This window comes from Pistacia vera, unplaced genomic scaffold, assembly GCF_008641045.1.
Source record: "Pistacia vera cultivar Batoury unplaced genomic scaffold, PisVer_v2 Contig841, whole genome shotgun sequence".
Lineage (NCBI taxonomy): Eukaryota > Viridiplantae > Streptophyta > Magnoliopsida > Sapindales > Anacardiaceae > Pistacia > Pistacia vera.
The window spans coordinates 323,828-350,478 of record NW_022196714.1 but is presented as its reverse complement, the minus strand read 5'-3'; the positions used below and the strand labels follow the sequence as shown (position 1 = coordinate 350,478).

The 26,651-nt window shown below is 32.0% G+C and overlaps 1 protein-coding gene across 4 annotated transcripts; it reads left to right on the top strand.

Annotated features, from left to right (window-relative positions):
* The first annotated feature begins 2,148 nt into the window (after nucleotides 1-2,148).
* Nucleotides 2,149-19,485, top strand: LOC116118390 (DNA gyrase subunit B, chloroplastic/mitochondrial-like). Of its 4 annotated transcripts, none has more exons than XM_031404371.1 (22): nucleotides 2,149-2,266; nucleotides 5,291-5,438; nucleotides 5,513-5,593; nucleotides 5,669-5,782; nucleotides 6,466-6,522; nucleotides 7,549-7,650; nucleotides 8,397-8,547; nucleotides 8,661-8,737; nucleotides 8,949-9,059; nucleotides 10,162-10,232; nucleotides 11,627-11,768; nucleotides 12,186-12,284; nucleotides 12,425-12,553; nucleotides 12,696-12,810; nucleotides 15,171-15,238; nucleotides 16,310-16,423; nucleotides 16,525-16,641; nucleotides 16,755-16,808; nucleotides 16,970-17,031; nucleotides 18,413-18,456; nucleotides 18,804-18,934; nucleotides 19,187-19,326. In XM_031404371.1, the coding sequence occupies exons 1-22, from the start codon at nucleotides 2,154-2,156 to the stop codon at nucleotides 19,253-19,255; spliced, it is 2,169 nt and encodes a 722-aa protein (XP_031260231.1). In that variant the 5' UTR covers nucleotides 2,149-2,153; the 3' UTR covers nucleotides 19,256-19,326. The 4 variants fall into 4 exon arrangements, with proteins under 4 accessions (XP_031260231.1, XP_031260233.1, XP_031260232.1 ...); XM_031404372.1 differs by lacking the exon at nucleotides 2,149-2,266 and adding an exon at nucleotides 5,008-5,212 and having other exon boundaries at nucleotides 19,187-19,485; XM_031404373.1 differs by lacking the exons at nucleotides 2,149-2,266; nucleotides 5,291-5,438; nucleotides 5,513-5,593; nucleotides 5,669-5,782; nucleotides 6,466-6,522 and adding exons at nucleotides 2,408-2,493; nucleotides 2,569-2,649; nucleotides 2,725-2,838; nucleotides 3,522-3,576 and having other exon boundaries at nucleotides 7,547-7,650.
* The last annotated feature ends 7,166 nt before the right edge of the window (nucleotides 19,486-26,651 follow it).

Below are 26,651 nucleotides of genomic sequence, written 5' to 3'. Positions count from 1 at the left end.
TTAATAATATTGCTTGAAAAAAAAAAAAAAAATTTCGGTAATACTTATAGAACTTACAGTCACATTTTTCTGATGGAGTAATATCTACATTAGATCTTTGTTTTTTGCGTTCATTAATACCTGCAAATTATATATATATATATATATATTAGATAAATATTATCATAATTAAAACATGGTAATTATTTGCAAAAATTTGTATAAGTCACGTTGTTTTTTTGACGGAGTAACCTTTTCCTTAGCTTTTTGTTTTTAGATGGTATAAGAGCTACAAATTATAAATGTAGTAATTAGATAAATATCAAGATAAAATATTGTAATTATTTTAAAATGTAAACTTTCATACATTTTAAAATAATTACAATATTTTCTTTAGCTTTCCTTTGCTTTCTATATGCCCTACTCTCTTTGAATTTTTGCTTCTTCAATATGTCTGTTGGAATTCAAAATAATAATAATAACACTGTCAGATTGCTATAAAACAAATAAACTTGTTCCACAATTTTATTAGTAGTATGTTAGTAATATCTACATCGTTGCTACTAAAGATGTATTGCAAATTCTTTGTACACAAAATAATTAACAAATATGTATTTCTCGCATTAAATTAATTAAAAGAAGCACAGTTACCTTGATGCTTAAGTACATCATGCAATACATTGCTCTGGTTTTCATAAATGCCTTCATCACGGTGATATTTTTTCGATGGAGTAAGTGGATTAAAAGCTACAAATTCTGAATGTATTAATTAGATAAATAAGATGATAATAAAAAAATTGTAATTATTTGAAATTAGAATATCAATTACGTCTCTTTCTTTTCAATTCAAACATTCTGTATGTCGTATTCTCTGCAATTTTTTGTGTGTCCAATTATCTTATAAAAGGTCATATTCACTAATGCAATTTGAAAGGGGTTATTTATCAATTTGACTCTTAAAAATGGGTTATTTAAGTAATTATTTCTTTTGTAATTCATCCTAGGGGGCGTTTGGTTAAGTGAATGTTGAATTACTAGGAATGTTGGATTATTGGAAAGTTAGATTACTGGAAATCTTGAAGATTACTGGGAATCTTTAAGAAAATGTGTTTGGTTAATTGGTGGGTATGTTATATTAATATGTTTGGTTAAAAGGAATAAATTGGTGGATATATTTTTAAATTACTGAATTATCCTCTAATTAAATATTATTATTATATTATTTTTTAATATTGATTATTATTTGGATTATATAACCCCCTTGCATTTAAAAACTCAGCAAAAATAACCTCATAACAAAAAGTTTGAAAAATCAACAAAGTACCCCCACAACCCAGCCACTGCCAATCGCCAGCAACCACAGTAGGTCGTAGGCAACCGGCAACCTAACGGGGCACGGAAGGCAGGAAATGGCCTCCGTGCGCTGTGTGGACATTTCCGGCCAGAGATCTGGCATGAAATGGCCAGACGTGATGGATCTGGCCGTCGACGGCCACAACGGCCATCGATTTGACTATTGCTGGCCAGATGATGACAGATTTGGCTGACGATCATATTCGTCATCGATTTAGCCATTTCCGGCCAAATATCTAGCCGGAAATGGCCATATCGACGCACGACGGCCATTTTCGACTTTCTGTGCACCGTTCCGATGGCGACAACAACTGGCCGCAGCAGCAGGTGGGTGGGGGTGGTGGCTTGGGTGGGCTATAATTTGTTTTGAATTTAAAAGTAATTTTGTCTAAAAAGTTAATTAATTGAGGTGAAATAGTAAAAACTATATTCATGTAAATAAATTAAAAAATAAGGCCATTATTTTCCTAAAATTTTATTAATAAGAGATAAAATTGTAAAAAAAAACGATAACTCTGCTAATCTTAAAATACCTAAAAAAATGAAAGTAATCAGATTATCTCCAATATTATTAATAATAACCGTTATTGATACTGATATCTTATATTACTCAATAACTAAATATAATAATAAAGTAATATAAGATGACTCTAGATTCCACGATAAACCGCAACCAAACGCCCCTAGGGTCATTCAAAAAATAAATTCGGCGGTTCAGACTTAGTAAGGAGGGAAAGCAAAGGAGTTTATTGTAAAAAATATAGGAGGGTTTATCTTTTCAGAAGAGAAGCCCTCTGTCTTGTTCTTTACTTCTTCGTTTGATGGCGCGTCTTCTTGTAAAACCTCCTTATCTACATCTTCGCATTTTTATGGCCTCTCGATGTTTCTCCGCTTGTAACTCTCACTGCTTCTCCTCTCTCTTCTCCAAACCCAGGTTAGTTTTTTTTTTCTCTCTTTTTCTAATTATTTTCTGTTTGTTTCTCGGGAAAGCTTAATATGTTGTCTTGTTTCAGTGTAACTTTTCCGCTGAGGAGGGTTTCAAGTCAAATTTTGATAGGAAAAATTGTTTTTCCACCGAGGGCATTCATGTCGTCTTCTATTGCAACTGAAGCTTTTACAGAAAGCCCCAGCTCAAAGTCTTACGGCTCCGAACAAATACAGGTAAGTTTTCTCATTCTCCTCCTTTTTTTTTTTTTTTTTTTTATGGAGATTTAGATGATTTTCCTGTATATTTAGGTTCTTGAAGGCTTAGAAGCTGTTAGGAAAAGGCCAGCTATGTACATTGGAAACACAGGACCTCGTGGTTTGCATCATTTGGTATGCTCTTTTCCCGGCTTGTCTTAGTCAATTGAAAAACAAGGTTTGTATAATTACTTTACTTCTTTCGCTAAGGTTTATGAAATATTGGACAATGCTGTTGATGAGGCCCAAGCCGGGTATGCTTCAAAAATTGAAGTTGTACTGCTTCCAGATAATTCTGCCAGCATCACTGACAATGGTCGCGGGGTATGTAACATCTTTCTTTATCAGTAAAGCAAATGGTTAATGTTTTCTTTGTTGGGTTGATGTTTATTAAGATATCAAAGAATAGTTGCTTGGCTATTATGACTGGTCAAAGCAGAGGCAAGAAGCCAACCAGTCAAACTGAAAATTCTGTCTGTAGTTCCCTTTTGTGTTTTAAACGTTTTCTGCTCATTTCATTATATTTATTTCTTTTAGTTATATATCCATTGTCTAGAATTTCTCCATGCTTGTTTTACCATTTGCTCAATTTTGGCGCTGCAGTCAAAGTTGTGGGCATGTATGTTGTAAGAGAATACTGTTGTCATACACTTTCATTGTGGTCAGTTGTCTTGTGGAAAAAGTGTTGTCCATCACAATGTTATGGTCATTTTTAGGTACTTTGGGTCAAAATCTAAAAATCAAATATTGTAACTTCTATATGATTTTTATCTACTTGGGCATAAGGTGCCCTGAAAGTATGTGACAAACAAGTAACTTCCATTAATTTCATATGAGCATATGTAGTAAACATTCATTCTGTTTAACATACTGTGCTAGTCCTTATTGTTGTATATGTATATATATTTTGTATAATTTTGGATGAACTTTGCGTCATTTATTTCTAGCTTTCGTTGTGTTTTCCTTCTATTTGACTTACTTTCTTGTTTTTTAACTGTACATTGCAGATTCCTGCTGACTTGCATCCTGTGACAAACAAATCTTCCTTGGAGACTGTATTGAATTGAATTTAGAGTAGTTGATTTAGGGGGTGTAAATGTAAAAAATTAAAACTGTAGGAATTTTGGAGGTGTAATTGTCATAATTGAAAACTATTAGGGGTAAAATGTAAAACTAAAATATGGAGAGAGAAAAAACGGGTCCACCCGTACCCGTATAGGGTAGGGCACGGGTGCAAAATATTGGACCCGTATAGATCGACCCGTATAAGGACCCGTACCCGTTTGACTCGACCCGTACCCGGCCCACCCACCCGTTTGCCAGGTCTAATATTTACTAATGCAATTTGAAAGGGGTTATTTATCAATTTGACTCTAAAAAATGGGTTATTTAAGTAATTATCTCTTTTGTAATTCACCCTATAGGGCGTTTGGTTCAGTGAATGTTGAAGGAATGTTGGATTACTGAAAAATTAGATTACCTTGAAGATTACTAGAAATCTTGAAGATTACTGGGAATCTTCAAGAAAATGTATTTGGTTAATTGGTGGGTGTGTTATATTAATATATTTGGTTGGGAGGAATAAATTGGTGGGTATATTTTTCAATTACTGAATTGTCCTCTAATTAAATATTATTATTATATTATTTTTTAACATTGATTATTATTTGGATTATATAACCCCATTGCATTTAAAAACTCAGCAAAAACAACCCCATAATAAAAGTTTGAAAAATCAACAAAGCACCCCCACAACCCAACCACTGCCAATCGCCAGTAACCACCGCAGGTCGTAGGCAACCGGCAACCTAACGGCGCACGAAAGGTAGGAAATGACCTCTGTGCGCTGTGTGGACATTTCCGGCCAAAGATCTGGCCTAAAATGGCCAGACGTGATGGATCTGGCCGTCGACAGCCACAACGGCCATCGATTTGATCGTTGACGGCCAGATGATGACGGATTTGGTCGATGACCATATCCGTCATCGATCTAGCCATTTTCGACCAAATATCTAGCCAGAAATGGCCATATCGGTGCACGACGACCTTTTTTGGCTTTCCGTGCATCGTTTTGACAGCGACGACAGCTGGCCGTGGTAGCAGGTGGCTTGGGTGGGCTACAATTTGTTTTGAATTTAAAAGTAATTTTGTCCAAAAAGTTAATTAATTGAGGTGAAATAGTAAAAGCTATATTCATGTAAATAAATTAAAAAATAAGGCCATTATTTTCCTAAAATTTTATTAATAAGAGATAAAATTGTAAAAAAAAAAAGATAGTCTATTAATCTTAGAATATCTAAAAAAATAGAGGTAATTAGATTACCTCCAATATTACCAATAATAACCACTATTAATATCGATATCTTATATTACTCGACAATCAAACATATTAATCAAGTAATATAAGATGACTTTAGTAATCCCAGTTAAACCCAACCAAACGCCCTATAGGGTCATTCAAAAAATAAATTCGGCGGTTCAGACTTCGTAAGGAGGGAAAGCAAAGGAGTTTATTGTAAAAAATATAGGAGGGTTTATCTTTTGAGAAGAGAAGCCCTCTGTCTTGCTCTATACTTCTTCGTTTGATGGCGCGTCTTCTTGTAAAACCTCCTTATCTACATCTTCGCATTTTTATGGCCTCTCGATGTTTCTCCGCTTGTAACTCTCACTGCTTCTCCTCTCTCTTCTCCAAACCCAGGTTAGTTTTTTTTTCTCTCTTTTACCAATTATTTTCTGTTTGTTTCTCGGGAAAACTTAATATGTTGTCTTGTTTCAGTGTAAATTTTCCGCTGAGGAGGGTTTCAAGTCAAATTTTGATAGGAAAAAATGTTTTTCCACTGAGGGCATTCATGTCGTCTTCTATTACAACTGAAGCTTTTACAGAAAGCCCCAGCTCAAAGTCTTACGGCTCCGAACAAATACAGGTAAGTTTTCTCATTCTCCTCCTTTTTTTTTTTTTTTTTTTTTGGAGATTTAGATGATTTTCCTGTATATCTAGGTTCTTGAAGGCTTAGAAGCTGTTAGGAAAAGGCCAGCTATGTACATTGGAAACACAGGACCTCGTGGTTTGCATCATTTGGTATGCTCTTTTCCCGGCTTGTCTTAGTCAATTGAAAAGCAAGGTTTGTATAATTACTTTACTTCTTTCGCTAAGGTTTATGAAATATTGGACAATGCTGTTGATGAGGCCCAAGCCGGGTATGCTTCAAAAATTGAAGTTGTACTGCTTCCAGATAATTCTGCCAGCATCACTGACAATGGTCGCGGGGTATGTAACATCTTTCTTTATCAGTAAAGCAAATGGTTAATGTTTTCTTTGTTGGGTTGATGTTTATTAAGATATCAAAGAATAGTTGCTTGGCTATTATGACTGGTCAAAGCAGAGGCAAGAAGCCAACCAGTCAAACTGAAAATTCTGTCTGTAGTTCCCTTTTGTGTTTTAAACGTTTTCTGCTCATTTCATTATATTTATTTCTTTTAGTTATATATCCAGTGTCTAGAATTTCTCCATGCTTGTTTTACCATTTGCTCAATTTTGGTGCTGCAGTCAAAGTTGTGGGCATGTATGTTGTAAGAGGATACTGTTGTCATACACTTTCATTGTGGTCAGTTGTCTTGTGGAAAAAGTATTGTCCATCACAATGTTATGGTCATTTTTAGGTACTTTGGGTCAAAATCTAAAAATCAAATATTGTAACTTCTATATGATTTTTATCTACTTGGGCATAAGGTGCCCTGAAAGTATGTGACAAACAAGTAACTTCCATTAATTTCATATGAGCATATGTAGTAAACATTCATTCTGTTTAACATACTGTGCTAGTCCTTATTGTTGTATATGTATATATATTTTGTATAATTTTGGATGAACTTTGCGTCATTTATTTCTAGCTTTCGTTGTGTTTTCCTTCTATTTGACTTACTTTCTTGTTTTTTAACTGTACATTGCAGATTCCTGCTGACTTGCATCCTGTGACAAACAAATCTTCCTTGGAGACAGTATTGACGGTATTGTTGCTAAACAGTCATTTTCATTTTACGCTCTTAACTCAGGATAGCATCTGATCTCATTTTCTTAATAACATATGGCTAAATACTGTACATGAATTGTCAAACTTTTTGATTTGGTAAATTGTGTAATGAATGAATACGCTATATCAGTTGGCATACATACTGTGATTGTCTCAATGATGAGCTTATTTTGACACATTATTGCGATATGTTTAGTTTTTGAACCTCTGTCGCATGCATTCTTTTAATAGTAAATAATGGGGCTAGATTTTTGCTTTGCTTGTTGAAGCTTTTGAACCTCTGTCGCATGCATTCTTTTAATACTAGATAATGGGGCTAGATTTTTGCTTTGCTTGTTGAAGCTTTTGAACCTCTGTCGCATGCATTCTTTTAATACTAGATAATAGGGCTAGATTTTTGCTTTGCTTGTTGAAGCTTGAAAATTTGAAATTTTTTTGCATGTAGTTCACACCAATGCTTGTTAGAGCCTCGGCCACCCTATAAGATTATAGAACCTGAAACAATTCTGGAAAGCTGTCAATCAAATCTCGTTTGAAATTGAAAGGACCTAATCATCACTGTTTGGGAATTAATTGACCTGGAAACACTTGCTTCTTTTGGAAGATGGATATTCATGGCTTGGATGATTAGACCTTACTATCTTATTTAGAAAGAACTTCAACTTTCATTAATTTTGAGTTTGGAATTATTAAGGGGAAGTAGCACTTAATTTTTAAAATTTTTGTTTCAGCAGTACTTATAAATTTGCCTTGTTTCTTTCATACCTTTCTAAGATCATTGCTTTGCATTGAATGTAGGAAGAGCATCAGTCACATGTTCTGGTGCTGATGGATCTGGATGATAGAGATGCCTGCAAGTTTTAGATGAAACTTGAATAATATTTAATAGAGAATTTCTTGTCTATTGATTTCTATATTTTTATGTTTGTTAAATTATTAAATTAGTATTTTCTTTAAACAGTTCAATTGTGTTTTGATTGATCTATGCTATCATATTTTGCAGGTCTTACATGCTGGTGGAAAATTTGGTGGTTCTAGTAGTGGTTATAGTGTATCTGGTGGATTACATGGTGTGGGTTTATCCGTTGTTAATGCCTTATCTGAGGTGTGTTTTCTGACTTTAGATTTCCATTTGGTGGTTCTGTTCTTTTTCCTTTTTTTGTGATCTAGTTAAATACTTCTTATTTTTGTTGGATTGTCTAGTTGTGTTGAGTTATGGTTCAATTTTATTAATGTCCCTATCATCCTTCTAGATTGTTATACTTTTATTTTACTGGTAGGGGTCCGTGCCTGGCCTTTCTTTTGCCCTAACTAGTTTTGAAGATGAGTGTTTGAAATTATACTCTATGAGAATCTTAGTATTTTAACAATTGTTTTAGCTGATGGTGAAGCTAACCATATGTTGCTGCCTGTGTGTGCATGCATGTGTTAAGCGTTACCATGGATTTTAACCAATGTGAGAGGAATGTCTCCTTATTTCTTGCTCCATATTTGTATAGCTTTTGCCCCCTCTTGGGTTCTTTCGCTTTGCTTTTATGGACACCAGGTCCTGTTTTGTAGTTCCTTTTACTCATTAACAAAAAATCCTGGTTTCCTATCACCAAAAAGAAAAAAGAGAGAGAGAGAGAGAAACATAAAAATTCTGTGTGTGACAATTTTTAAATTGAGGCGAGGCCTATAAGTAGTGCCACTCCTGAAAGTTTAAATTTTCGATAATAGTAATGACATTATATTAGAATTCTCTTCCAAATTAAGGTCATTATCAGTGATTACTTTTTCTCTGTGATGTGAATGCTGGCTGTGAGCTTATATAATGTTAATTTTTGTAATTCTATTGTGTCTTGCTTACAGGTATTAGAAGTTACAGTTTGGCGTGAAGGAATGGAATACCAGCAGAAATATTCTCGCGGGAAGCCCATGACAACTCTAACATGTCATGTGCTTCCTGTTGATTCAAAGGACCGCCAGGGGACACGCATAAGATTTTGGCCTGACAAAGAAGGTTTTCTTGACTCTTTAATACATTATATACTTTCTCTCGAAGATTGGGATCTTACTTTTGCATTTGGTGATCAACATTTTTCTTTTCTTGATGGCTTTGAACCTCTCCTCTAGTATTTAGCACAGCCATTCAGTTTGACTACAATACAATAGCTGGAAGAATCAGAGAGCTTGCTTTTCTAAACCCAAAGGTGATGCTATAGTTTATAATTATGCCAACTCTGGTCTTTTCACTTTCGGTAGTTGTTTTTGTGAGAAATAAATATTTGCCTATCTATTCTTAATTTGAATAATTATTTGTGGCTAGTTATTATTTCTAATTCTTATAGCTGGGTGTCAATCTAAACTTTACTGTTTCCTTGCATCTTAAATGTTGTTTCTCTCCTCTCTTGACCACTCCAGCTTACAATCACTCTTAGGAAGGTTGACGTTGACCCAGAGAAGAACCTATATAATGAATATTTTTTTGCTGGGGGTTTGGTGGAATATGTGAAATGGTTAAATACTGAAAAGGTACCTTTATTTTACCTCTAATGCTTTCCCTTCGTAGATCTTATTGTTCAATGTCAGATCTTGTTTATTTTATTTCGCTTTTGTTGTTGGCTATGATCAGTTTCTTGTCCTTTTTTTTTTTTTTTTGATGGAATAGCGTTAGACCAAACCATTTTCAGCTCAAATTGTTTGCATTCCCAAGTGGAGGACTAAACCTCTGTCATTCATATAATCTATAAAAAAACTCACATGATTCAATTCAAATCCTCAATTGTTAAGGAAATAATGTCCCAAAAAAAATTATTTATTTTTGCTTGGACTCTTGCTGAATACTGTAGCAATTAATTTATTTTGATTGAAATGTTTCTAAAAATCAATTTGAATATATTCCTAAAAGCTATTTGTAATTCTTGAATTAGATTTATTTTCTTGTTTTCCATAATTTCTTACTTCGAAACAATTCGTCAGTCTTATAGGAAACCTGTTTTAGATACTAAAATATTGAAATTGAACTCAAAATTTTGGATAATGTTTTGATTTTTGAAAATGATTTTAAGATCACAAACCAAACATGTCCTTGTCTTTCCATTTTGAGGAGACAATTTCGACCCAAGATTATTCGAATCTCTTTGTACTTGAGCTAGCCAGATATAGCACATGCAATAATGACATGTAAGAGCCTAGGTGCCATCCTTGTAGCATATTTGGGAGATGGATGCACATGGTTTAAGGTTTTTTTTTATATTTTTTTTTTTTTTTTAATGTTTAGGGCTGAGCGAGAATTAGGATAGTAGTGTAAGGAGATGAAAAGCTTCTAGAGAGTCTTCTAGAATAGTTTTGATCATTAGGCCACTGACATGAGACTTCTTAAACTTGGATTTTTTACTGAATTTCCTTTTAGTCTTGGAATTGAGGGGGTTGGCTTGCTTACTCAGGTACAAGATTAATCGTAAGTGCCATAACTTTTGGCTAGTTTTTCTAGAGTTCATGAGAATATGCATGCATTCAGAAATGTGGTACCTAGAGAAAACTTTGAGGCTCCCCATATATATATTTTTTTCTCTGTGGATTGGCAAATTTATCCTGTGCATTAAATGATGACTGACTTTTTTAAATGATCCAGAAACCACTTCATGACGTTGTGGGCTTTACAAAGGAAGTAGATGGAATTACGATTGATTTAGCTCTCCAGTGGTAAACAACTTTATTTCTCTCTCTCATGGGTTTGCTGAATGCTTTCCTTTTCCTTATAGAAAACCTGTTATCCTGACAATTATTGTTAAAGAATTAAGTAAAAAGTTACTTCACTGGACATATGATGGATCTTCTATTATATCTGCATCTTGTGTGATTCATTCAAGTAAGAATCGATGGTTGCAGCAGTTGTAAAATTAAGAACATCATAGTAGGCATCAAATATACCTATTTTTATTTTTGTTTATATTTTACATTTACAAATTTATGAGATACAAATGGTGTGTCTGGTATTGTTTTCAAAATTTGTTCTCTTCTATTTCAAATTTATGTTGACCTTAGATAATTATGTGGGCACTTTGTGATGTAAAGGCTATTTAGTCCCGGTCTTTCTATAATTTAAGATTGAGTTGTCTTAACTAAATGGAATTTTTATTTCATTGCTTTGTTTGTGATTTCATGATAAGCTGAAAAAATTGCTTGAAAAAAATGATGGTTATTTTGTAGATATTTTATAGTGATAACATGAAACTTTAGTCCTCAAGAGTAATTCCAGTTGTGATGTACAAACTTTGATAATTGTTAAAGTAATTGAAAATCTAAAATCATGATGATAGGAAGTCCAGGTTTCTGACAAATCTGAACTTCAATTTTCTCACAGCTTTGTTTTCTCAAGTTTCGATTTTTGCACCTAAAGAAAATCAGAAGTTCAATTTCTACAGTAACCAAAGCTCTAGTTGCTGCAGAAAGTATTATTCATATGATTGGTTGAAAGTTTTATTTTTATTTTCACTTTAATTTGCCACATTTTTAATAAAACAAAAATTGTTTATAAATTCTCATTGAGCATTAACCCTTGATCATACTTTTTGAGTCATTTACTTCGTAAAAAGCTTACAAAGAGGTATGTTTAAGGTCTTAAAGTTCTTGATCCTTGATCTGAAATCAAATGCCTTGAAATGTTGCGTAGTCCATGTTGTGATATAAGCTCAATAAAAAACAAACTTCTGCTCATTTAAAGAATGTATATGTCATAGATCAATTTGACTCCAAGGTCAAATAACAAAAATCTAATTAAAAAATAAATCTAACTTTAACAAGTAATAACTAGACATAAATATCGAAATCCCCAAACCTCAAATAAATAATGAAATTAAGTCTTTTGATTTTGCAAAAAATATTATTTTATTTTTCCAAAACATCTTTCAAATATAAGTCTCACATACTTTAACAGTTCTGTAGTTAGAATATCATTTTTTTTAAAAGTACAAAGTTTAGTTAGTTTTCATTTGACAAAATAGTGTTTTTTTTTTTTAAAACAATTATTAACGGTCCTTATATATTAGTGAGTAATTGAAGTTATTTTATTTAGTTCTTGTTTCTTGCATTACTAGGTGTTCCGATGCATATTCAGATACAATGTTGGGGTATGCTAACAGCATACGTACTGTTGATGGTGGCACACATATTGATGGTGTTAAGGCTTCATTGACAAGAACTCTCAATAATCTTGGGAAGAAATCAAAAATTGTGAAGGTGTGTTTTTCTAGTTGTGTTCTTCAATTTGTATCAGTTGTCTTTAATTGTCATTATAGCTGGAAGGATTTGAATAACTACAACGAAAAAGGAAAAAGGAAAGGGAGAAGGAGAAGGACTTTTGATTATATGCTTTAGCCATCTTTGTCCTTGATTAAGTGTAAACTTCCTAGTCCCAACCTTTTGAGTTGCGAAAATTGGTATTGGGAAGAGATTAAGTGCTACTAGGAGAATGAGTTATGACATTGCAAGTCCCAACATATGAAGTGCTCCTCTTACAGAGGAAAATTGATTATGCATTGCAAGAAGAAAATTTGATTAGTGTCTGTCCAATACATAACAAACATTAATTGTGACATGAACAGGATGAGGATAAAAGCTATTGTCATGTTCATTATGGTAATGGTTCTTTTTCAGGATAAGGATATTAGTTTAAGTGGTGAACACGTTAGGGAGGGATTGACATGCATTGTCTCAGTCAAAGTTCCAAATCCAGAGTTTGAAGGGCAAACAAAGGTACTTCCTATTCACAAAATTTCCTTGGGTACTGATGTATTTGGTTGTCATGATGCTTTGGCCAATTTGATACTGTTGTTAGCAATTACTCCTTTCATTGATGATGCCTAACTTCATGGCTTTCTCTCTATCACTGAAAGACAAGGTTGGGAAATCCTGAGGTGCGGAAAGTGGTTGATCAATCTGTTCAGGAGTATCTTACTGAATTTTTGGAGTTGCATCCAGATGTACTTGATTCAATCCTTTCCAAGTCTCTAAGTGCTCTCAAGGTATCCCTTTTGTAATTTGAAATATCCTTGTTTCAGTAAACATTTCAATGTATCAATTCACATGATCAAGGACTCACGAGTCCAATTGCAACAAGCTGTTAAACTTGAAAGCTTTCCTCATATTTTTAACTCCATAATTTAGGCGGCTCTGGCAGCAAAGAGGGCAAGGGACTTGGTGAGACAAAAGAGTGTATTGCGGTCATCATCGCTTCCAGGAAAATTGGCTGATTGCTCATCCACAAATCCTGAAGATTCTGGTTTGTATATTCACTTTTACATTCATGTACATTATTTGCAATTTAGATTTATGAAGTTATAGGTAATTAGATACTTACAATCTTCATTTAGTGATTCTACCTATGTTGTTTACTCTGTATAACTGGTGTTTGATCAAAAGTTTATTTTATTAATTGATAATATCAAGATAAAGTACAACTTGCTTAATTGGAAGAACTGTTTAACTTAAGCGAATTTTATAGCTGGCATGTGTACTCTTATTACATTTTCTATATTCTCATAGTTCCAACTCAGAATTTGTTTGCTGATCCTGATTTTTTCTTAGAGATATGTTTTCTTTTTTTCTATATCTTCATGTACAGCTGATACTGGAAAACGCCAATTTGGAGAATCTTGAACCTATTCATATATGAAACATATATTTTATTACTTGTTTTAGTTAGACTTTGTTCTTAGCAGAAGTTTCTATTTCTTATTTCGTTTAGGACTAGCCACTATATAAATAGGGCCCTGGTTTATAGTTTTTTGTAGACTTGAGTCACTTGATGATTAGTGAATAATGAAAATAGTCTCCTAAATTTATCTATTTCTTACTCTTGGTCGCTGGTATTCTCCTTTTTTCTTAGTCTCTAGTTTATCTCCCCTTCCTTTCTCCTTATATCTATCTATTCTTTATCTGCCTTATTTTTATCCTTCCTAAATCAACTATAGGAAAACGGAATCTAACTAAAACAATTAATAAAATATATGAATTCCAAAAATAAAACATTTACTACTTGTGTAGATTCTAGATTCTTCATCATCCTATAGGCTTTAGGTACCTGCACTATAAATGGAGGTTAGGGTTAATAATTCATATAGGTGGATTTGGGTTACAGTTGGTGTAGGGTTTGGGACTCCCTTGGGAAAGAGTTCATACTGTTGCTTGTCTGTGTGTATCAACTACAAAACAATTTGAGGGGACTTCTTTTTCTTTACTCAAAGGGATTGGACAACTTTTCTGGCTTCAGTTCTGTGAATTTCTTAGCCTTATTTGAGTGAGTTCTTGTAGTGTTGATGCTGTAGTTTTTTTTTTTTTTTTTGGTTGTCTTCTTGTTTGGATTTCTAGCTCACATCCTTGTATTCTAATTTTATTTTATAATAATGTCTTTTATGTCTTTTTGAAAAAAAAAAAAAAGAAAAAAGAACAGGGAAACAAAGCTATAACGCTTGTTTGCAGTGACTAATTATCCTTACCTTCTACAAGTAAATCACAAACTACATGAAATTAGCTTAGAATCCCCCTTCCTAATTGTGATGAATAAGGGAAATAGAAGAATCTTGAAACTCATCAGCAGCTGAAGCCTAATAGAAGCAAAAAGGCAAACTCTATCAATTAACCTGCTATATTTTCTTGTCTTTTTCACCAATTATTTGATTATTTCTTTCTTGTCAAGTCACTAAATGAAGAGCTAAACAGCACATCTTCAAATGGTTTGACTTTCTTTCCTCTTCCAAAGGCAACTACATTATCCATAATTTTGAAGCCTCTAAACAAGTCAGGGTATTAAACAATGAAGAAATGATCAGAGGTTGGCCAATGAATCACATACCAGGAGGGGGAAAGATTCACCATAGGTTGTTTTCTTAGCTTCTAAACAAGCTCTGGTCCATAAATTTGAAGCCATTGAACACTGAAAGAATAAGTGATTAGAGCTCTCGATACTTCCTCTAGACATCATATACGAGGAAGGGGAAAGATTCACCATAGGTCGTTTTCTTTGGATTACTTCACTGGCATTTATTTGCCTGGAACCAAAGTCCACTGAAGAAGTTGGCACATGGGAAGAAATTGAAGCCTTCCAAATCTCATTTAAATGTTTAAAATCACTTATGTGTAGTATGTGATTTTGGCAAGAGGATTTTTTTTCTCTTAACAGTTTTATGGCTATTGCATAAACACCAATCATATCTACTTTTGTATTTGTGTGAGTCTATAACTTTTAGTTCATGATATTTGTAGACGGCCTTTTGTCAATGTATATTGAAGATTTTTTTGGGTAACAAGATGTCTTATTTATTTCTCCGGGAAGCTGTTTTGTTTGGGACAACCATTTCACTTTATGTAACTATGCATTTATTAAATGAACAACTATCACTGCTTAATTTTGTTTCTAGTAAATGTTGGTTTGAAAGGTAAAAATTTAGGGTGACAAATTTTATGAAAAATATACTGGGTTATTCTTCTTTTGAAAAAGATAAAACTTTTCTCAATACATTTGTTTCAGCCTTGAATCTTTTTTACCTCTTTTAGTTGTTTGGATTTTGTGACTCATTGTTTTGTTGCATTTATAGTTGTAGGTTTCTGAATTCCTTGATCTATATTATCCAATGTTTGCAGAAATTTTTATTGTTGAAGGGGATTCTGCTGGTGGAAGTGCAAAACAAGGCCGTGATAGACGCTTTCAGGTAATAAATAAGGCATAACCTACGAATGGTAGTTGGGAAAAAATAATATTCTTTTCTTCAAGTTCCTTAACCCTCTGATTCTCTTTTCTGTAATTTGTAGTCTTTCTATCTGATTTTGTTCTTTTCTGCCACCTGTCTTTCTGTTTATTCCTTCTTTTATTTTATTTCCCTTTTTGTATTTCTTTCTCTTGCTATACATCTCTGACACTGTGTAATGACCTTTTGGTGGATGTTAGAAATTATTACTTTTGGTAGCAAGTAGTTTGTCTGCAGTTTGAAAATACAATAATACTATACTTATAAATAAATCTTACAAAGATTTCCATACAAAGTAATGTGATAAAAAATGAATGGAAGAGTAAAACAAAAAGTCAAACTCATTATATTCACTCTTTCATTCATTTTTTACCACATCACTTTGAATAGAGATCTTTATAAAATTTCTTTGTAAATGTAGCATTACTATTGAAAATATTTGGCTAGCTAAGAATCCTTGAGAAAAATAAATTATGACTTTTAGTGTTGATTTCTATAACAATGCAAAATTAATTGAGATCACATACCATTACACCTGATAGACATTTATAGAATCATTTGGTCGCAGTTTAGTTCTTTCTTTCCATTGCTGTTAGCATAACCAATAAAGGTTGGACTGAATTTGTTTTCTGTAATGAGGATGTGGAATTCTGTTGTGGTCGATATAAAAGATTTTGTGTTTGAAAGCAACAATTAATATGGTAATGGAGACTTCTTTAATAGTATTGTGCAATATAGAAGAATTGGTGCAATCTGGAGAGTGATCTTAGACCACATTTCTTTTTTACTGTTCCATTGACTTGTTGAATTATTCTATATATCCATTGGAACAGCAGGACATGATGTGTGCATCTTATGAGTAAGCTATTTTCCACAAGTGGGCACATTGCAGGGTTTGAACTAATTCTCCAGATTGGATGCTCAATCACTTAATATCAATTACCCTGACTCATGTTTCTCAATAATAACATTTTTTATAACCCTCTTTGTATGTTTGAATTTTTGTGCTGTGTTCATGGAAACATTTTTGGACAGGCTATTCTGCCTTTGAGAGGAAAAATTTTGAATGTTGAAAGAAAGGATGAGGCAGCAATGTACAAGAATGAAGAAATCCAGAATCTAATCCGTGCTCTTGGACTTGGAGTGAAGGTAAAACATTCGTTGTTAGTTTTATTTCATAGATTGGTTCATTTATTTATTTGGGGTTACCACTTGACATATACGTGGTGTTTAAAATCTTCTCGCTTCAGGGAGAAGATTTTAAAAAGGAGGCTCTTCGTTATCACAAGATCATCATCTTAACAGATGCTGATGTAGATGGTGCTCATATTCGAACTTTGCTATTGACATTTTTCTACAGATATCAGGTAGATAATGGTGAAAGTTGTATTCTAGATTACAAGAAAGAAGAAAAAATGAAATCTTACTTTCTAGTGCATGTAGTTTTGAAGAAAAGTTAAGTTGTAGTTCTTGGTTGCAGAAAACCTTATATGATGAAGGTTGCATTTACGTTGGTGTTCCACCTCTTTACAAGGTTTGTTTCAGGGACAGCTTGTGATTTTTTGTGTGGACAACTTGTTCACCCTTGTGTACTTCTTGTAGACTTTTGTTTCCTAGCCCGAGTAAGATGTATTCAGAATGATGTCAAAAGAACTGTATTTTAGTTTACACTTCATCTTTTGTTGAAATGACTAGGTTGAGAGGGGAAAGCAAGTACACCATTGCTATGATGATGCAGAATTAAAGAAGCTCCAGAGTTCTTTACCATCAAATGCTTCGTACAATATNATTTCTTTGTAAATGTAGCATTACTATTGAAAATATTTGGCTAGCTAAGAATCCTTGAGAAAAATAAATTATGACTTTTAGTGTTGATTTCTATAACAATGCAAAATTGAGATCACATACCATTACACCTGATAGACATTTATAGAATCATTTGGTCGCAGTTTAGTTCTTTCTTTCCATTGCTGTTAGCATAACCAATAAAGGTTGGACTGAATTTGTTTTCTGTAATGAGGATGTGGAATTCTGTTGTGGTCGATATAAAAGATTTTGTGTTTGAAAGCAACAATTAATATGGTAATGGAGACTTCTTTAATAGTATTGTGCAATATAGAAGAATTGGTGCAATCTGGAGAGTGATCTTAGACCACATTTCTTTTTTACTGTTCCATTGACTTGTTGAATTATTCTATATATCCATTGGAACAGCAGGACATGATGTGTGCATCTTATGAGTAAGCTATTTTCCACAAGTGGGCACATTGCAGGGTTTGAACTAATTCTCCAGATTGGATGCTCAATCACTTAATATCAATTACCCTGACTCATGTTTCTCAATAATAACATTTTTTATAACCCTCTTTGTATGTTTGAATTTTTGTGCTGTGTTCATGGAAACATTTTTGGACAGGCTATTCTGCCTTTGAGAGGAAAAATTTTGAATGTTGAAAGAAAGGATGAGGCAGCAATGTACAAGAATGAAGAAATCCAGAATCTAATCCGTGCTCTTGGACTTGGAGTGAAGGTAAAACATTCGTTGTTAGTTTTATTTCATAGATTGGTTCATTTATTTATTTGGGGTTACCACTTGACATATACGTGGTGTTTAAAATCTTCTCGCTTCAGGGAGAAGATTTTAAAAAGGAGGCTCTTCGTTATCACAAGATCATCATCTTAACAGATGCTGATGTAGATGGTGCTCATATTCGAACTTTGCTATTGACATTTTTCTACAGATATCAGGTAGATAATGGTGAAAGTTGTATTCTAGATTACAAGAAAGAAGAAAAAATGAAATCTTACTTTCTAGTGCATGTAGTTTTGAAGAAAAGTTAAGTTGTAGTTCTTGGTTGCAGAAAACCTTATATGATGAAGGTTGCATTTACGTTGGTGTTCCACCTCTTTACAAGGTTTGTTTCAGGGACAGCTTGTGATTTTTTGTGTGGACAACTTGTTCACCCTTGTGTACTTCGTGTAGACTTTTGTTTCCTAGCCCAAGTAAGATGTATTCAGAATGATGTCAAAAGAACTGTATTTTAGTTTACACTTCATCTTTTGTTGAAATGACTAGGTTGAGAGGGGAAAGCAAGTACACCATTGCTATGATGATGCAGAATTAAAGAAGCTCCAGAGTTCCTTACCATCAAATGCTTCGTACAATATTCAGAGGTTCAAAGGTATGATAAATAGAATCATTTTTGCAATTAAATAAATCATATGAAAAATCAATAAATATAAAGTACCTTAATTGCTTGTACAAATAAAACCTAATATTAAATGAAAATTATGATAAGATTATTGAATTATATATTAAAGAATTGAAAATAGGGATGAGGACAATGACAGAAAGTTGATGTTTTTTTGTTTTACACTTTATAAACTGTCCATGATTTTAGCAAATGCCTCTTTGAACTTTATGACAATAATGAATAGCAAGCCCCCTGCGTGTGATTGCTGACCACTAATGTGGATAAGAAATTTTATTGGAGTTTAAATAACCATTTTGCTCTTGGGTACAACGAAGGCTTGGGAGAGATGATGCCTGCACAACTGTGGGAAACAACCATGGACCCACAGAAAAGACTGCTGAAGCAACTGGCAGTTGAGGATGCAGCAGAAGCAAATGTCGTTTTCTCCTCCCTTATGGGTGCCCGGGTAAGTAGAGTCTGAGAAATTGTGGATGACAGCTTCTTGACATTGTTATACCCTTCGGGACTGGGGTTGGAATATGCAATATCTATATAGAATCCACTCCTTGACAATTTATTTGTCATTAAACATCAATGACACCAGATACACTATTCACCTGATCAGAAAACACTTTTTTAGCTATTGGCGTTAACAATGTATGCCAAAAGTCAGATAAAGGTATGTGTACATTGTTCTTACGTGCATTCTTGTTTTTAGGTCGACACTCGGAAGGAACTCATCCAGAATTCTGCAAACTTGATTAGTCTGGATCAGCTTGATATTTAGGGTATCATTCAGGATGAGAATACAAGTTTTTGTACCAAGTAGATTAGTAAGGAGATACTTGATTCCAATTTATTCAGTAAAAAAGGGGAGGCCAAGTTATGTAGGCATTTAGATTCATCGAACTTATTGTGGGAATGTTTAACCTAAGTTTTATATTAAAATTTTGCCATTTACTTCGAATGTGTTCTTTCCCAGAGTTTGTATTAATTAGTAATGTGTTCATTTTAAAAATTTAGAATCTATTTTTCAACTTTTAACAAAATATTTTTGTTTTTAATAATATATATTGTTATTCAATTAACTTTTTGTGTGTGTGTGTGTGTGAGTGTATGTCATAATTGTGAAGTGTATCTATGCGGTATTGTAGTTATAAATTGGGGTTTGATTTTGATTGGAATTAATAGTTACGTGTTAAACATTACGCAATATAATTTTGATGATAATAATGATATATTTTTGAATTCATAATAATGAATGATACATTATTACTGTAAATCTTTAGTAATAATGTTGATTATAATAATTATTTTTACAGATTTTTATTTGATTGAATATTTTTAACTTTAGGTTTTTTTTATTTTTGTAAAACCTTTAAAATAGGATATAAAATTGTTAAATTAGTATACAAAATAATGAAAATATTTGGTGAAGGACCGTAATGACTAAATAAACGCAACTCTCAAGAGAAATCTCATGCTACAATGAAATATGAATATAAAAATAAAATAAAATGAGAGACTATCATTTTAATTTACCTGTATTATTGATAATATGTATTACTTTTCTTACCAGGTTTCAAAAAGTCTTCACTTTTGTGGAAATTATGTCAATTTCAATCAAAATGCTTAATGGAGCGAGTTGGTTTAGATTAGACCGTTAGATTCTAAAATCTATGCGTATGTCCATCTCTCTAATGAATATTCACATCCGCAGAAGAATCTTGAATAGCCCTATTTTATATATAAATAACTTCTATATAATTATAATTTGTTTTTTGTATCAACTTTGGTGAATTATATATAAGAATAAATTTCATATTATAATAAATTATAATTTTTTCAGGTCATGTTTTAAGAAATTTACCTTCACATAGTAATAATTATATATATATATTACAAAAAAAAATATGTACTAGTTTTTGAAACTATATTTATCTCTTTTATCATTGTTTATATATTAATTTGATATGCTCCTTTAATTAATTATCAATGTAGTATATATTTTATCTATATATCACTTGTACTAAAAATAACTAAGTCAAAATAATAATTTTTGACAGGTTTGAAATTTAGCAAACACACTTTAAATACAAATTGGCTGTCGACTAGTTGGTGGTGCCGACACACCAAATGCAATCTCAATCATCCCTTGAGCCATTTCCCAAAAAATCTATTCAAGATTTGGTCGAAATCGATTCGATTTTGGCTAGATCTCATCACTGTCGGCGTCAACAACCCTTTCTATCACCATGAAAATACTTCCCTTCAGCTTCCTAACCAAAACCCATCTCACCCCACCCCCGTTCACCTCGCCAATCACCAACAAAAGCTTGCTGTTGCCGCCGTAGGTTTTTTTCGATTTTTAGTCAATTCACTCATCAGAAATCACCTTCATCACCACCATTGCACTCACCAAACCTTTCTCTTCAAATCCCCTAACATCCCAGCCTTTAATGGTTTGCTGATCATCATCCCAATTTCTAGGGTTTTCGATGAATAAAGAAATTGATAACTCAGCTCGGTGAAGGCCTGGGCTGGGTCAAGTTTTAAAACATTAGAATAAACTAATCAAAATGGTAAATAAAAATATTAATAGTTTGAAATAAAAATTTTATTCAAAGTTTAATAATTCTACCACAAAAATTATCCAAACAAATCATAAGCAAAAAAAAAAAAAAAAGGAAAACCTTAATTCTAATTTTATAATATATGTGATTCCAAATAACGTAAAATAATAATTCATAAAATAACTTATAACTTAAACTACTTAATTTGACAATATCAAAGAAAAAATTTAATATAAAGTTAATGCTCATACAATTACAGTAAAACCTCTCTATAGTCATAATGGTGGGATGAACTAATTTTATTACTATGAAGAGGTTATGACTTAATGGAGGTGTAGTTACAAAAATTATTATTTTGATTTCTTATTTTATAATTCAGTTTTAGTATTACAATATTAGGATTTCAATTCATGTTTTAGTAGTATTAGGATTTCAATTCAGCGCTTCAATTGTCTACTTTTGAAATGGATAGAAGATCGTGTCTTGGAACTAGCAAAAATAAGTGTTATTGATGGAACTGTAAATGGAGTTGATGCATGGTTAATTGATATGAAGCCACAGACAATTGTCAATGGTTTTAAGCACTGCAAAATTAGGACCTCTAATGTCGATGAATTGCAAGTTACAAATGAAGTGGATGAGGAGAATAAAAGAGTCATTGCAGAATTGAGTGATCAGATTCGACAACTTCATTGCACTAATCGAATGGATATTAATATCTTCCTCGATCATCCTAATGAGCAACAAATCATGTATGTTTTAACTAAAGAAAAAAATCATTGCTGCAATTTAATAAGAAGAGAAAGGAAATAATTTTGAGGATGATAGTATGGAAATACAAAAAATTTCATGCCATGAAGCTCTAAACATGTTTGAGAAGCTAAAATTATTTTGGCTTCAACAAGAAGATGTTTATGCTAGCGAGTTATTACGTACTCACAAATTAAAAGATGTGATAACAACTCTAAAGCATAAATCATTATCTTAAACAACTTTAGATAAATATTTTATTTCATCTTAAACCTTAAATGTAACATAAAATATATATTTTTGTAATATACAAATAATTATTATTATGTGGATGCGACTTTTCTTAAGGTGAGAATTAAAAAAATTATAACTTGAGACTAGAATTTTTTATGACTATGTAAAGTTTATTCCTATATAAAGTATCACTATATAGAAGTTTTACTATATAAAGTTAAACAAAATATATGAAGTTAGTAATTATAGATTAAACAATTTAATTACATAACTTATTTTGAGATAAGCGATAAATTTTTTGATGAAGAGATAAATAGAATAAAATAATTAAAAACAATTGATAATTAAGAGATAAATAGGAAATATGATTATATGAAAATATAAACCATTTAAAATATGGACATGAAAAATATTAATTTAAAAGAGAGAGATACATAACAGGAATATCCAATCAGTTGAGTAAATAAGGATAATTGAATAAAGAAAATAATGTAGACATACGTATGTCTAGATTCATTAGTTAAAAACAACTAATAAAAGAAATCATAAGGAATTTATTAAACATTTTTTTCTGGATGAATAACATCCTTCGAANATTATAATAAATTATAATTTTTCTAGGTCATGTTTTAAGAAATTTATCTTCACATAGTAATAATTATATATATATATTACAAAAAAGATATGTACTAGTTTTTGAAACTATGTTTACCTCTTTTATCATTGTTTATATATTAATTTGATATGCTCCTTTAATTAATTATCAATGTAGTACATATTTTATCTATATATCACTTGCACTAAAAATAACTAAGTCAAAATAATATTTTTTGACAGGTTTGAAATTTAGCAAACACACCTTAAATATAAATTGGCTGTCGACTGGTTGGTGGTGCCGACACACCAAATGCAATCTCAATCATCCCCTGAGCCATTCCCCAAAAAATCTACTCAAGATTTGGTCGAAATCGATTCGATTTTGGCTAGATCTCATCACCGTCGGCATCGACAACCCTCTCTATCACCATGAAAATACTCCCCTTCAGCCTCCTAACCAAAACCCATCTCACCCCACCCCCGTTCGCCTCGCCAATCACCAACAAAAGCTGGCTATTGCCGCCATAGGTTTTTTTCGATTTTTAGTTGATTCACTCATCAGAAATCACCTTCATCACCACCATTGCACTCACCAAACATTTCTCTTCAAATCCCCTAACATCCCAGCCTTCAATGGTTTGCTGATCATCATCCCAATTTCTAGAGTTTTCGGTGAATAAAGAAATTGGTAACTTAGCTCGGTGAAGGCCTGGGCTGGGTCGGGTTTTAAAACATTAGAATAAACTAATCAAAATGGTAAATAAAAATATTAATAGTTTGAAATAAAAATTTTATTCAAAGTTTAATAATTCTACCACAAAAATTATCCAAACAAATCATAAGCAAAAAAAAAAAAAAAAGGAAAACCTTAATTCTAATTTTATAATATATGTGATTCCAAATAACGTAAAATAATAATTCATAAAATAACTTATAACTTAAACTACTTAATTTGACAATATCAAAGAAAAAATTTAATATAAAGTTAATGCTCATACAATTACAGTAAAACCTTTCTATAGTCATAATGGTAGGATGAGCTAATTTTATTACTATGAGGAGGTTATAACTTAATGGAGGTGTAGTTACAAAAATTATTATTTTGATTTCTTATTTTATAATTCAGTTTTAGTATTACAATATTAGGATTTTAATTCATATTTTAGTAGTATAAGGATTTTAATTCGGCGCTTCAATTGTCTAATTTTGAAATGGATAGAAGATTGTGTCTTGGAACTAGCAAAAATAAGTGTCATTGATGGAACTATAAATGCAGTTGATGCATGGCTAATTGATATGAAGCCACAGACAATTGTCAATGGTTTTAAGCATTACAAAATTAGGACATCTGATGTCGATGAATTGTAAGTTACAAATGAAGTGGATGAGAAGAATAAAAGAGTCATTGCAGAATTGAGTGAACAACTTCATTGTACTAATCGAATGGATATTAATGTCTTTCTTGATCATCCTAATGAGCAACAAATCATGTATGTTTTAACTAAAGAAAAAATCATTGTTGCAATTTAATAAGAAGAGAAAGGAAATAATTTTGAGGATGGTAGTATGGAAATACAAAAAGTTTCATGCTATAAAGCTCTAAACATGCTTGAGAAGCTAAAATTATTTTGGCTTCAACAAGAAGATGTTTATGCTAACGAGTTATTACGTACTCACAAATTAAAAGATGTGATAACAACTCTGAAGTATAAATCATTATCTTAAACAACTTTAGATAAATATTTTATTTCATCTTAAACCTTTAATGTAATATAAAATATATATTTTTGTAATATACAAATAATTATTATTATGTGGATGCGACTTTTCTTAAGGTGAGAATTAAAAAAATTATAACTTGGGACTAGAATTTTTTATGACTATGTAAAGTTTATTCCTATATAAAATATCACTATATAGAAGTTTTACTATATAAAGTTGAAGTTTTACTGTATAAAGTTAAACAAAATATATGAAGTTAGTAATTATAGATTAAACAATTTAATTACATAACTTATTTTGAGATAAGTGATAAATTTTTTGATGAAGAGATAAATAGAATAAAATAATTAAAAACAATTGATAATTAAGAGATAAATAGGAAATATGATTTATATGAAAATATAAACCATTTAAAATATGGAAATGAAAAATATTAATTTAAAAGAGAGAGATACATAACAGGAATATCCATTCGGTTGAGTAAATAAGGATAATTGAATAAAGAAAATAATGTTGACATAGGTAAGTCTAGATTCATTAGTTAAAAACAACTAATAAAAGAAATCATAAGGAATTTATTAAACATTTTTTTTCTGGATGAATAACATCCTTCGAAAAACAATTTTGTAATTAATAGATAATTATAAGAATACGATAAAAGCATAAAATCAAGATTTATTAAAGGATAAATGCTAAAATAAAATAAATAAAATAATAAATTCGGGATTAAATCCTTTCAACTGATAGGATGAGAGATAAAGCTGGAAAATATTTATCTCTTTATGAAGAAATAAAGTAAATTTATTAAAAAAGAATTTAATGAGAGAAGAAAGGATTTTACCAAAATAGCCTTGAAGGCTTTCATGCACAAAAATTATTTTAATAGAAATAGTATATTTAGAAGGGGTTTTTTAGTATGATAGAGGAAGGCTCTACTCTTGCCTAAGAAATAATAAAAAATCAGAATTTCAAAATACATAAAAATGCCGAAAGAGCAAACTAATGAAAAAAAAAATCATAGAAAACAAACTACAATGAATAAAAATGTGAAATTTTAAAATGTAGGTTTATAGGTTTATAATTTTGTTTTTTTATTGAATTGAAAAAATAGAAAAAAGTTAAGTTCTATAAGTCGTAACACTTAGGGGTATTTTGGTCATTTTGATATTTTTGGCCTCCAAAGGGTAAAATCGTACTTCTGCTGCCGTAACTTAGCATTTTATCTCTTTTTTGCAATTAGATTTAGACACCTAATGACTCTATTCTATATAGAGTAATGCTACACCTACAATCTCTTTTCACAAATTTTCTCTTACAACTTCGACGTGATAACTCGTAATTTATCAGTCACAATTTATCAGGGTGGACCTAAGTAAGACCTATTACGAACTGACCAATTGCAAGTTGTCACATCGGAGTTGTGAGAGGAAATTTGTAAGAAGAGGTTGTGGATGTAGCATATTCCTATTCTATATAATAGTGTAAAAATATTTAGTTAGATTCTTGCTTATTTTATATTTTAAGAGTTCATTCATTTGATTCATGTACTATTTTTTAGTTTTTTTTCTTATATATTTTATAAAATGTCATAACTTGCCATTTTATCTCTTCCGAACGATGAATTGTTGTATGTTTGACCCCGACTGCTAAGTTATATAAAAGTGAAAATATTAATAAGTAACATGATATTGAATTGATATCTTATAATGTTATACATTTTTTAACGAAATACAATCTCTTTTACAATTTCTCTCATTGTCGTTGTGATATGTGTGCAAAAGCGAGAAACGAAAACAATATTGCATTGATGCAATGTAATGAAGTATGTTGCTCAAAAAATGCAATGTTCTAAAAATCGGACCGGACTATCCGGTCAGACCGGTTCGACTGGGAGCCGGCGGTATTTTCAGTCTGGTATCTCATAAAAACTGCTATTTCCCATTAAAACGGATTGAGCCGCAGTTGGACTGTCGGAATACTGTTGAGTCATGGTCCAATCGCCGCTAAATCCCACTGGATTCTGGCATCGTTCGACGGAAAAACACCACCATTCAACGTGACGGCATCTCCACGACAAAACCCAGCCATTTTTAGTTGCCGTCGTCTAGCCTAAGTCGCTCGCCGTCCACTTAAAGTTCCCGTGATCTTCGGGCTTCTTTTGTTGATTCCAGCGAGTTTCGGCACCGATGAAACTCCCTGGCACCACCATCAGATCCGCTAGAACCTATACATCGAAAGCCTCATGATTCCAACTTCGATTGGCCGTCGATCGTCGCTGCCGACAGGGGTGTTTTAGATAGATTTCAG

Coding starts and splice junctions, on each gene's coding strand:
- LOC116118390 (XM_031404374.1), top strand. CDS start 5,100: ATGGCGCGTCTTCTTGTAAAACCTCCTTATCTACATCTTCGCATTTTT. Junction 5,594..5,668: donor CTCGTGGTTTGCATCATTTG/GTATGCTCTTTT, acceptor TCTTTCGCTAAG/GTTTATGAAATATTGGACAA. Junction 8,738..8,948: donor TTGCTTTTCTAAACCCAAAG/GTGATGCTATAG, acceptor TGACCACTCCAG/CTTACAATCACTCTTAGGAA.